At 46.8% G+C, this 13,500-nt stretch overlaps 1 protein-coding gene across 1 annotated transcript in view; it reads right to left on the bottom strand.

Moving 5' to 3' along the window:
- Positions 1-1,455: 1,455 nt before the first annotated feature.
- LOC115206880 (BRD4-interacting chromatin-remodeling complex-associated protein) overlaps positions 1,456-13,500 on the bottom strand; it is a 32,155-nt gene continuing 20,110 nt past the window's right edge. Inside the window, exons 7-9 of the mRNA XM_029774055.1 lie at positions 13,116-13,210; positions 12,748-12,850; positions 1,456-3,847 (exon numbers count right to left, since the gene is read on the bottom strand). Coding sequence (XP_029629915.1) covers positions 2,055-3,847; positions 12,748-12,850; positions 13,116-13,210 — 1,991 coding nt within the window. The 3' untranslated portion in view covers positions 1,456-2,054. The remainder of the gene's footprint in view (positions 3,848-12,747; positions 12,851-13,115; positions 13,211-13,500) is intronic.

Raw genomic sequence — 13,500 nt, 5'->3', positions numbered from 1 at the left:
CAGTCAGTCAGAGAGCAGTCACAACAGTCAACCAAAACAGTCAACCACAACAGCCAGTCAGAGAGCAGTCACAACAGCCAGTCAGTCAGAGAGCAGCCACAACAGTCAGAGAGCAGTCACAACAGTCAACCAAAACAGTCAACCAAAACAGTCAACCACAACAGCCAGTCAGAAAGCAGCAACAACAGTCAGCCACAACAGTCAGTCAGAGAGCAGTCACAACAGTCAGTCAGAAAGCAGCCACAACAGCCAGTCAGAGAGCAGTCACCTCACTATTAAAACCAGTCAGATACACCATGAATATTATGATGGACAACAGAGTAAAGAGGACAGTTGACCTGGGAGACACATGGACAACAGGAGAAGAGGACAGTTGACCTGGGAGACACATGGACAACAGAGTAAAGAGGACAGTTGACCTGGGAGACACATGGACAACAGAGTAAAGAGGACAGTTGACCTGGGAGACACATGGACAACAGAGTAAAGAGGACAGTTGACCTGGGGGACACATGGACAACAGGCTGAACCAGAAACTCTATTTGTGGTGCTGATAGAAATCCTGATATGGAAAGAGACATCTCTCTTCCTGGTGTGGGTTACCTAGTAACAGCAGGCTGTAGGGCGTTCTAAACCAGACCTCTCTCTTCCTGGTGTGGGTTACCTAGTGACAGCAGGCTGTAGGGGGGTTCTAAACCAGACCCCTCTCTTCCTGGTGTGGGTTACCTAGTGACAGCAGGCTGTAGGGCGTTCTAAACCAGACCTCTCTCTTCCTGGTGTGGGTTACCTAGTGACAGCAGGCTGTAGGGGGGTTCTAAACCAGACCTCTCTCTTCCTGGTGTGGGTTACCTAGTGACAGCAGGCTGTAGGGGGGTTCTAAACCAGACCCCTCTCTTCCTGGTGTGGGTTACCTAGTGACAGCAGGCTGTAGGGGGGTTCTAAACCAGACCTCTCTCTTCCTGGTGTGGGTTACCTAGTAACAGCAGGCTGTAGGGGGGTTCTAAACCAGACCCCTCTCTTCCTGGTGTGGGTTACCTAGTGACAACAGGCTGTAGGGCGTTCTAAATCAGACCTCTCTCTTCCTGGTGTGGGTTACCTAGTAACAGCAGGCTGTAGGGGGGTTCTAAACCAGACCCCTCTCTTCCTGGTGTGGGTTACCTAGTAACAGCAGGCTGTAGGGGGGTTCTAAACCAGACCTCTCTCTTCCTGGTGTGGGTTACCTAGTGACAGCAGGCTGTAGGGGCGTTCTAAACCAGACCCCTCTCTTCCTGGTGTGGGTTACCTAGTAACAGCAGGCTGTAGGGGGGTTCTAAACCAGACCTCTCTCTTCCTGGTGTGGGTTACCTAGTGACAGCAGGCTGTAGGGGCGTTCTAAACCAGACCTCTCTCTTCCTGGTGTGGGTTACCTAGTAACAGCAGGCTGTAGGGGGGTTCTAAACCAGACCTCTCTCTTCCTTGTGTAGGTTACCTAGTGACAGCAGGCTGTAGGGAGAGTCCCCTCAGCCGTGTTCAATAGGGCACACCGTAGTAAAACCGTTCGCAACAGAAAACCAAAATCTGTGTTCTTATTGGACTAGTTTGTGTAGTTTCAGAATTGTTTTCACCCGTTTGATACCTAGTGAACACGACCGAGGTGTTATTTCTTAACCAGGAGACAGCCAGCCAGACAGACAGCCAGCCAGCCAGCCAGCCAGAGACAGCCAGACAGCCAGACAGCCAGCACTTCTAACATGATGAACTAAGGAATGTAATGGAACACAGCGTGTGTATGAAAAACCTCAAGACTAATTATTGTAATGAATGTTTGAGCGTGGTAGAGAGAGCAGACTTCCAGAGTAAAGCATGATACCTTTTCACAGAGAGAGAATCATCACCATTCATCCATGGTATGACTGTGAACATTGGGTCATGTTGTAAATTAGACAACATTCAGATGGACAAACAGTTTATCAGAGCACAGTGAGACTTCTGTCCGCCTCTCCTCCTCCTCCTCTTCAGTCTCTACTGTCCCGTGTGTGTGTGTGTGTGTGTGTGTGTGTGTGTGTGTGTGTGTGTTATCTGCCTTGAGTCTGTGGCACCAGGCCGCCATTGCGTCCTCTACCTCCAACCTGAGATGAGGAGGAGGATGAGGAAGAGGATGAGGGTCTGTGTGTGTTTGAGGAGGACTGGGGGCCCGTGGCCCGCTGGCTGTGGTGTGGCCTGGCGGAGCCCCCTTTGGCCCCGCGTGGCGTCGGCCCCTGGGTCTGGCCCTGCAGGTTGAGGATGGAGTCGATAGCACACTGCAGGTGCTCGTTAAGAGACTCATCGTGTGGCGGGGAACCGGAGGAAAAGGAGGCGTTGTCCATGTCGGGGGAGTCCGACTTACAGCGTTTAGCAGGAAGTGATGAGTCTCTGTAACAGGAAGCATCTGGCGAGGAGGACGGAGGCCCAGGGGCATGTTGGTCCATTCTGAACGTTCCACTCCCTGACCTCTGATGTTTTTTACTACTCACCCTCTTATACCTCCCCATGTCCGCCCCTCTGTCCCCCTGCTCCCCCTCACTGTCTCTGCTTCTGTCTGAGAGGTGAGGGTGTGTGTTTGTGTTTTTGATACCGCGGTACAACACCTCCACGTGCTCCAGACCTTGCACTAAGCCAGGGGAGGTAGAGTTCCCCAGCCTCGGGGCCTCTCGGCTGGGCTCTGTGTTGGGGTGGGAGCCCGCCTCCCTGGAGCTGCCTCCTCTCTTCTCCAGCTTCACGTTGGCGATCACTGTCCGCTCCGAGAGGGAAGAGGGTGAGGAGGAGGAGGAAGGGGGTGGGAGGGGAGATTTGGGGGGTGAGGGGGAGGGACGGGGGTACGGGACACTGTCTCCTCCTCCTCCCGGTACGCCCGGTCGGACGCGCGGGCTGATGTTCTCCCGGTAAGTCTTCCGTAGCGGCAGGCGGCAGGTGGTCTGAGGAGGCGTGACCGTGGAGGCGGGGTTACGCTCGACTCCACCCACATTGTGATGTTCTAACGTTCCGTTCATCTGAGCAGTGAAGGAGGACGAGGACGGCGTTGTTGTCGTTGATGACGAAGACCAAGGGTGATAGGAAGAGGAGGCGGCGGGTGGTGGGGGGGCTGAGACTCTCTGGGGGCTTGGGGTCGCCTGTGTGGTTGCTATGGAGACCGTCGCAGAGGAAGTTACATTACAGGTAAGGGGTGGAGTCCTAATGACAGTAGTTATAGGAGGAGGCGTGGCGAGTGCTGCTACGGCTCGGGCTTTTGGGTGTGTCAGTGCTGATTGGGGCTGGGCGGTAGGGTGTGGTTGGGATTGAGGCTGGGGTGTGGATGGTGTGTGGACCAGTTCGAGGGCGGTGTTGTGCACCACCTTACTAAACCCCGCTTCCTGTTTGATCTTCAGCTTCAAGCCGATGCGTGGGCGGGCAGCGTACGTCTTCATGGGAGGTTTACTGGTCCTCTGGGGGAGAGAATCACCATCATCATCATCCTTGTCGTCATCAGCTGGACGAGAGGAGGGGCGGTAGGAGGAGTTGGAGGAGAAGGGGCGGTAGGAGGAGTTGGAGGAGGAAGGAGGCGGAGGACCGTGACTCTTGGTGTCTGCTGTCTGTTTAACCCCTGACCCCGACCTGGCTACAGGAGCTGGGGAGCTGGACCAGGAGACAGACGCCCCCGCTCCTCCCTGCTTTATCACCAGCTTGGTGGAGGGGAAGTGGGCCGGTGTTGAGGCTGCGACGGGGGCTTTATCTGCCGCTGTCGAAGATACACGACTCCACGCGGCGCTGGGCTCAGCCGACACAAAAGACTGGGGCACGCTGGCAGATCCACTCTCCCGCTCCAGCATCTTCGAGTTGGCCACATACTCCTCTGGAGAGAGAGAGAGAGAGAGAGAGAGAGAGAGAGAGAGACAGAGAGAGAGCCAGAGAGAGAGAGAGACAGAGAGAGACAGAGAGACAGAGAGAGACAGAGAGAGACAGAGAGAGACAGAGAGAGACAGAGAGACAGAGAGAGACAGAGAGAGAGACAGAGAGAGAGAGAGAGAGAGAGAGAGAGAGAGAGAGAGGCATGGATGTTATAAGATGAGGCAGAGATGAGAGACCTAACCAAAGCTACTCCAAATACTAATCTGATTAGCTATATGCTGCTGCACACCAGAGGGACAGACTGACCAATAGAAACGTTACAAAGCTTCTCTTTGCTGATCTCTTGTCATTTTTGTCAAGAGGTTGATCACCTAAAGACATCCACCAGGGGGACAACACATCCGCCAGGGGACAACACATCCGCCAGGGGACAACACATCCGCCAGGGGACAACACATCCACCAGGGGACAACACATCCACCAGGGGACAACACATCCACCAGGGGACAACACATCCACCAGGTGGACAACACACCCACCAGGTGGACAACACACCCACCAGGTGGACAACACACCCACCAGGTGGACAACACATCCACCAGGGGACAGCACATCCATAATAACTATGTATTGATATTTAACTAAAGGTTGTAACAGATCTGTCCCTGGAAAGGATGGGATCCTGTCCCAGAGAGTTCTGTGATATACAGTGCATTCGGAAAGTATTCAGACCCATTGACTTTTTTTCCTCACATTTTGTTACCTTACAGCCTTATTCTAAAATGGATTTAGATATTTTTATTCCCCCTTCAATCAATCTACACACAACACCCCATAAAAAGGCACCTAAGGAGTCTCTGACCAAGAGAAACAAGATTCTCTGGCCCGATGAAACCATTAAGCATGAATACTTTCCATTTGCACCGTAGATACACACACACACACACACACACACACACACACACACACACACACACGGTGAAAAGTATTGGAACTACTCATTCCAGGGTTTTTCTTTATTTTTACTATTTTCTACATTGTAGAATAAGAGTGAAGACATCAACACTATGAAATAACACATATGGAATCATGTAGTAACCAATTTTTTTTTAAACATATCAAAATATATTTCAGATATTTCAGATTCTTCAAAGTAGCCACCGTTTGCCTTGATGACAGATTTGCACACTCTTGGCTTTCTCTCAACCAGCTTCATGGGAATGCTTTTCCAACAGTCTTGGAGTTCCCACATATGCTGAGCACTTGTTGGTTGTTTTTCCTTCACTTTGCAGTCCAACTCATCCCAAACCATCTCAATTGGGTTGAGGTCGGGTGATCGTGGAGGCCAGGTCATCTGATGTTGCACTCCATCCCTCTCCTTTGCTGGGTCATTGTCCTGTTGAAAACAAATGGATAGTCCCACTAAGCACAAACCAGCTGGGATGGCCTATCGCTTCAGAATGCGGTGGTAGCCATGCTGGTTAAGTGTGCCATGAATTCTAAATAAATCACTGACAGTGTCACCAGCAAAGCACCATCACACCATAACACCTCCTCCTCCATGCTTCACGGTGGGAAATACACATGCGGAGATCATCCGTTCACCTACTCTGCATCTCACAAAGACAGCGGTTGGAACCAAAAATCTCACATTTGGACTCATCAGACCAAAGGACAGATTTCCACCGGTCTAATGCCCATTGCTCGTGTTTCTTGGCCCAAGCAAGTCTCTTCTTCTTATTGGTGTCCTTTAGTAGTGGTTTCTTTGCAGCAATTCAACCATGAAGGACTGATTCACGCAGTCTCCTCTGAACAGTTGGTGTTGAGATGTGTCTGTTACTTGAAGTCTGTGAAGCATTTATTTCAGCTGCAATCTAAGGTGCAGTTATTTGTCGATTTCTGAGGCTGGTAACTCTAATGAACTTATCCTCTGCAGCAGAGGTAACTCTGGGTCTTCCTTTCCTGTGGCGGTCCTCATGAGAGCCAGTTTCATCATAGCGCTTGATGGTTTTTGCGACTGCACTTGAAGAAACTTTCAAAGTTCTTGACATTTTCCGGATTGACTGACCTTCATGTCTTAATGTAATGATGGACTGTCATTTCTCTTTGCTTATTTGAACTGTTCTTGCCATAGTATGGACTTAGTCTTATAGCAAATAGGGCTTTCTACTGTATACCAACCCTACCTTGTCACAACACAACTGATTGGCTAAAACGCATTAAGAAGGAAAGAAATTCCACAAATTAACTTTTAACAAGGCACACCTGTTAATTAAAATGCATTCCAGGTGACTACCTCATGAAGCTGGTTGAGAGAATGCCAAGAGTGTGCAAAGCTGTCATCAAGGCAAAGGGTGGCTACTTTGAAGAATCTCAATTTGTTTAACACTTTTATTTGTTTTCAAATGATTAAAAAGGTCAGTATGTGTATTATTTAACTGTCGTCTTTTTTGCTCATCCGTATGAAGGTATCCAATCATTCCGGACCCCAATTTGTGTGTGTGTGTGTGTGTGTGTGTGTATAAATATACACTGAACAAAAATATAAAACGCAACATGTAAAGTGTTGTTCCCATGTTTCATGAACTGAAATAAAAAGACCCCAGAAATATTCCATACGAACAAAATGCTTATTTCTTTAAAATGTTCACAAATGTGTTTACATTAGTGAACGTTTCTCCTTTGCCAAGATAATCCATGCACCTGACAGGTGTGGCATATCAAGAACCTGATTGAACAGCATGATAATTACACAGGTTCATCTTGTGTTGGGGACAATAATCCACTCTAAAAAATGTGCAGTTTTGACACACAACACCACAGATGTCTCAAGTTTTGAGAGAGTGTGCAATTGACATGCTGACTGCAGGAATGTCCACCAAAGCTGTTGCCAGAGAATTGAATGTTCATTTCTCTACCATAAGCCACCTCCCAACATCATTTTCGGGAATCTGGCAGTATGTCCATTCAGCCTCACAACCGCAGACCACGTGTAAACATTCCAGCCCAGGACCTCCAGGGGGACAACACACATCCACCAGGGGGACAACACACATCCACCAGGGGGACAACACACATCCACCAGGGGGACAACACACATCCACCAGGGGGACAACACACATCCACCAGGGGGACAACACACATCCACCAGGGGGACAACACACATCCACCAGGGGGACAACACATCCGGCTTCTTCACGGGATCTTCTGAGACCAGCCAACCAGACAGCTGATGAAACGGAGGAATATTTCGGTCTATAATAAAGCACCTTTTGTGGGGAAAAACTCCTTCTGATTGGGGAGCCAGGCCCAGCCAGGGGGTCTATGCCCTTCAAGAACCACCCATGGCTGCGCCCCTGCCAAATCATGTAAAATCCATAAATATGGGCCTAATGAATTTATTTAAATTGACTGATATCCTTATATGAACTGTGGAGCAGTAAAATTGTTGTGTTTATATTTTTTGTAAAGTATATATATATATTTTTATATATAAAAAAAGGTACAGGTATATTATATATACACTGGGGTCCAGAATTATTTGTGCCTTCAATAGCTTAACAACCTCTTAAGGCTCGGGGGGAGTGTTCGGAAGATCGGATGACTGACGTGCCCAAAATAAACTGCCTGTTACTCAGGCCCAGAAGCTAGGATATGCATGTAATTGGTAGCATTGGATAGAAAACACTCAAACTCTTAAAATAATGTCTGTGAGTATAACAGAACTGATATGGCAGGCGAAAACCAGAGGAAAATCCATCCAGATGTTTTTATTTTTGAGGTCACAAGCCATTTCAATGATAGCCTATGGGAAAAACAAATAGATAGGACCCAGATTGCAGTTCCTACGACTTCCACTAGATGTCAAAAGTCTTTAGAAAGGTTTTCAGGCTTGTTTTTTGAAAAATGAACAAGTAGTTGTAGTTTTTCCAAGGTGTCTCATTAGAAAAGTAGTCTTGATATGCTCGTGAATGAGGTGCACGCTCTTCGTTATTTATCTTCCCTATTGAACATACTATTCTCTGTCTTAAATTCTATTGTTTATTTAGATATTAGAGTACCTGAGGATTAATTACAAACATCGTTTTACTTGTTTGGACAAACTTTACCGGTAACTTTTTGGATTCGTTTGAACACGTGGATTACTGAGATCAATGGCGCCAACTAAAAACAGACTTTTTTGGATATAAAGAGGGACTTTATCAAACAAAACAACCATTCATTGTGTAGCTGGGACCCTTGGGATTGCAAACAGAGGAAGATCTTCAAAGTTAAATGATTTATGTTATCGCTATTTGGGATTTTGTGATGCCTGTGCTTGTTTGAAAAACTATTTTGATGTATGGCGCTGTCCTCAGATAATCGCATGGTATGCTTTCGCCGTAAAGCCTTTTTGAAATCTGACACCGTGGTTGGATTAACAAGAAGTTAAAACTTTTAAACGATGTAAGACACTTGTATTTTCATGAATGTTTAATATCACAATTTTTTTGTATTTTGAATTTTACCGGATGTTGTCGTAGTGGAACGCTAGTGGGACAACGATCCAAAACGTCAATCCCTGTGTGTCTGTCATAAGCATATAAATACCCCCCCCCCCCCCCCCCCCCCCTCGGAAAGAATTCAGATCCATTTTGTTAAGTTACAGCCTTGTTCTAAAAGGGATTAAATGAAAAGAATCAAAATAAAACCCAATAATGATGAAGCAAAAACAGGTTTAAATACATTTTTCGCAAATTTATTTAGAATAAAAAAAGCAAATATTCAGACCCTTTACTATGAGACCCGAAATTGAGCTCAGGTGCATCCTGTTTCCACAACTTGATTGGAGTCCACCTGTGGTCAATTCAATTGATTGGACATGATTTGGAAAGGCACACACCTGTCTATATAATGTCCCACAGTTGACAGTGCATGTCAGAGCAAAAACCAAGCCATGAGGTCAAAGGAATTGTCCGTAGAGCTCCGAGACCTGATTGTGTCAAGGCACAGATCTGGGGAAGGGTACCAAAACATACATACCAAAACATTTCTGCTGCATTGTACACCACAGTGGCCTCCTTCATTCTTAAATGGAAGAAGTTTGGAACCACCAAGACTCTTCCTAGAGCTGGCCGCCTTGACAAACTGAGAAATCGGGGGAGAAGGGCCTTGTTCAAGGAGGTGATCAAGAACTCAATGGTCACTCTGTCAGAGATCTAGAGTTCCTCTGTGGAGATAAGGGAACCTTCCAGAAGGACAACCATCTCTGAAGCACTCCACCAATCAGGCCTATATGGTAAAGTGGCCAGACGGAAGTCACTCCTCAGTAAAAGGCATGACAGTCCGCTTGGAGTTTGCCAAAAGGCACCTAAAAGGACTCTGACCATGAGAAACAAGATTCTCTGGTCTGATATAACCAAGATTTTACTTTTTAGCCTGAATGTCAAGCATCACGTCTGGAGGAAACCGGTGAAGCGTGGTGGTGGCAGCATCATGTTGTGGGGATGTTTTTCAGTGGCCAGGACTGGGAGACTAGTCAGAATCGAGGGGAAAGATGAACGGAGCAAAGTACAGAGAGATCCTTGATGAAAAACCTGCTCCAGAGCTCAGACTCAGGCGAAGGATCACCTTCCAACAGGGCAACAACCCTAAGCACACAGCCAAGACAACGCAGGAGTGGCATCGGGACAAGTCTCTGAATGTCCAGCCAGAGACCAGACTTGAACCCGATCGAACATCTCTGGAGACCTGAAAATAGCTGTGCAGCAACGCTCCCCATCCAATCTGACAGAGCTTGAGAGGATCTGCAGAGAAGAATGGGAGAAACTCCCCAAATACAGGTGTGCCAAGCTTGTAGCGTCATACCCAAGAAGACTCCAGGCTGTAATCACTGCCAAAGGTGCTTCAACAAAGTACTGAGTGAAGGGTCTGAATACTTATGTAAATGTGATATTTACATGTGGTGTGGTGTGGGGGCTGTGCTTTGGCAAAGTGGGTGGGGTTATATCCTACCCGTTTGGCCCTGTCCGGGGGTTTCATCGGATGGGGCCACAGTGTCTCCTGACCCCTCCCGTCTCAGCCTCCAGTATTTATGCTGCAGTAGTTTGTGTGTCGGGGGGCTAGGGTCAGTCTGTCACATCTGGAGTATTTCTCTTGTCTTTTCCGGTGTCCTGTGTGAATTTAAATATGCTCTCTCTAATTCTCTCTTTCTCTTTCTTTCTTTCTCTCTCTCGGAGGACCTGAGCCCAAGGACCATGCCTCAGGACTACCTGGCTTGATGACTCCTTGCTGTCCCCAGTCCACCTGGCCGTGCTGCTGCTCCAGTTCCAACTGTTCTGCCTGCGGCTATGGAACCCTGACCTGTTCACCGGACGTGCTACCTGTCCCAGACCTGCTGTCCCAGACCTGCTGGAACCCTGACCTGTTCACCGGACGTGCTACCTGTCCCAGACCTGCTGTTTTCAACTCTCTAGAGACAGCAGGAGCGGTAGAGATACTCTCAAAGATCAGCTATGAAAAAGCCAACTGACACTTACACTTGTGTTACTGACTTGTTGCACCCTCGACAACTACTATGATTATTATTATTTGACCATGCTGGTCATTTATGAACATTTGAACATCTTGGCCATGTGCTGTTATAATCTCCACCCGGCACAGCCAGAAGAGGACTGGCCACCCCTCATAGCCTGGTTCCTCTCTAGGTTTCTTCCAAGGTTTTGGCCTTTCTAGGGAGTTTTCCTAGCCACCGTGCTTCTACACCTGCATTGCTTGCTGTTTGGGGTTTTAGGCTGGGTTTCTGTACAGCACTTTGAGATATCAGCTGATGTAAGAAGGGCTTTATAAATACATTTGATATTTCAGTTTTTTAATTCTGAGAAAATTATTAAGATTGATGAGGAAAAAAACATTTAAATACATTTTAGAATAAGGCTGTAACGTTGGCTACTTTGAAGAATCTCAAATATAACATATATTTTGATTTGTTTAACCACTTTTTTTGGTTACTTCACCTTTCCAACAAGTCAGTTCATCAAGTTTCTACCCTGCTAGAGCTGTCCCGGGTCAACTGTAAGTGCTGTTATTGTGAAGTGGAAACGTCTAGGAGCAACAATGGCTCAGCTGCGAAGTGGTAGGCCACACAAACTCACCAAATGGGACTGCTGAGTGCTGAAGCACGTAAAGACAATCTGTCCTCAGTTGCAACACTCACTAACTACCAAGTTCCAAACTGCCTCTGGAAGCAACTTCAGCACAATAACTGTTCGTCGAGAGCTTGATGAAATGGGTTTCCGTGGCTGAGCAGCCGTACACAAGCCTAATATCACCATGTGCAGTGCCAAGCGTCGGCTGGAGTGGTGTAAAGCTCACCGCCATTGGACTCTGGAGCAGTGGAAACACGTTCTCTGGAGTGATGAATCACGCTTCACCATCTGGCAGTCCGACGGACGAATGGGTTTGGTGGATGCCAGGAGAACCCTACCCGCCCTGATGCATAGTGCCAACTGTAATGTTTGGTGGATGAGGAATAATGGTTTGGGACTGTTTATCATGGTTCAGGCCCCTTTAGTTCCAGTGAAGGGAAATCTCAATGCAACAGCATACAATGACATTCTAGACAATTCTGTGCTTCCAACTTTGTGGCAACAGTTAATGACAATGCCCCCGTGCAAAAAAGCGAGGTTCATAAGGAAATAAATGGTTTGTTGAGATAGGTGTGGAAGAACTTGACTGGCCTGCACAGAGCCTGGACCTCAACCCCATCGAACACCTTTGGGATGAATTGAAATGCCGACTGCGAGCCAGGCCTAATCGCCCAACATCAGTGCCCGACCTCACTAATGCTCTTGTGGCTGAATGGAAGCAAGTCCCTGCATTAATATTCCAAAATGTAGTGGAAAGCCTTCACAGAACGGAATAGGCTGTTATAGCAGCAAAGGGAACCAACTCCATTTTAATGCCAATGATTTTGGAACAAGATGTTTGACGAGCAAGTGTCCACACACTTGTGTACATGCAGTGTATATCCATCCATATATCTATCTACCTATCTAGATATACATATCTACCTATCAAGATATACATATATACACAGTTGAAGTCGGAAGTAAAAAAAAAAAAGAAAAAAAAGAAAAAAAAGGGGGAGGCTTGCAAGCCGAAGAACACCATCCCAACCGTGAAGCACGGGGGTGGCAGCATCATGTTGTGGGGGTGCTTTGCTGCAGGAGGTACTGGTGCACTTCACAAAACAGATGGCATCAACAGGAAGGAAAATTATGTGGATATATTGAAGCAACATCTCAAGACATCAGTCAGGAAGTTAAAGCTTGGTCGCAAATGGGTCTTCCAAATGGACAATGACCCCAAGCATACTTCCAAAGTTGTGGCAAAATGGATTAAGGACAACAAAGTCAAGGTATTGGAGTGACCATCACAAAGCCCTGACTTCAATACTATAGAAAATTTGTGGGCAGAACTGAAAAAGCGTGTGTGAGCAGGGAGGCCTACAAACCTGACTCATTTACACCAGCTCTGTCAGGAGGAATGGGCCAACATTCACCCAACTTATTGTGGGAAGCTTGTGGAAGGCTACCTGAAACATTTGACCCAAGTTAAACAATTTAAAGGCAGTGCTACCAAATACCAATTGAGGGTATGTAAACTTCTGACCCACTGGGAATGTGATGAAAGAAATAAAAGCTGAAATAAATCATTCTCTCTACTATTATTCTGACATTTCACATTCTTAAAATAAGGTGGTGATCCTAACTGACCTAAGACAGGGAATTTTTACTACGATTAAATGTCAGGAATTGCATTTCAACTCAGTTTTTCCACATTTGGCTAAGGTGTATGTAAACTTCCGACTTCAACTGTATATATATATATATACACACACACACACACACTGTATAGTATTACCAGGTCTGTCCCTGGCGAGGATGCGGTCCTGTCCCAGAGAGATCTTCTCCTCCTGAATAAACATCCTGTCCATCATGACCATCTCAGCGGACGGGCCAAGGCGCTGTGAAACATACAAACAGGAACACAGCCAACCAGCCAATCAAAATCAATCAATCAATGCGCCATAGCACATCAGTTTGCAAGACAATCATAGTGAGGGAGAGAAAGAACACACAGAACAGATACATCATCATGAGAAGGAATCCTAGTGGGCTGAGTAATAGAGACGGACCTTAATACAGGGAGGAGAAGGACAAGAACGATTGAGATCAATGTGAGGTAAAAAAAAATAGCTAATAAAAAAGGTAACAATATTAATTACTTACCGTTGATTCCTCAAAAAGCAGGTGTCTGTATTTATCCAGCATGGCCTGCGTTCTCTTCAGGAGCTGGCTGGAAACACTCTCAAACTCATCATCCACTGAGGAAAGGGAGAGAATGGAACATGGGAAATCAGACGGTGGGAACCAATGGTAATTAGGGCTTGGAGTTTTTTTGGTCAGGTCATGTGGTCACTCCCGACCATACAGATTAGGGGCTGGGAATTGCCAGGGACGATACGCTACGATCATGATGCGATTCTCAATGTATTGCTATTTTCACGTGATTCGATGTCCCAAACATATTGCTCAGTATACGTCTGTTGCAACGAGACAAGAGAGAGAGCATGAGCATTTTTTGTTTGTTTGTTGATCAGTCATGGAAATAAAG

This window comes from Salmo trutta, chromosome 13 (genome assembly GCF_901001165.1).
Source record: "Salmo trutta chromosome 13, fSalTru1.1, whole genome shotgun sequence".
In the NCBI taxonomy this organism is placed as follows: Eukaryota; Metazoa; Chordata; class Actinopteri; order Salmoniformes; family Salmonidae; genus Salmo; species Salmo trutta.
The sequence above is the reverse complement of the archived record's forward strand: the minus strand, read 5'-3'. Positions and strand labels throughout refer to the sequence as shown.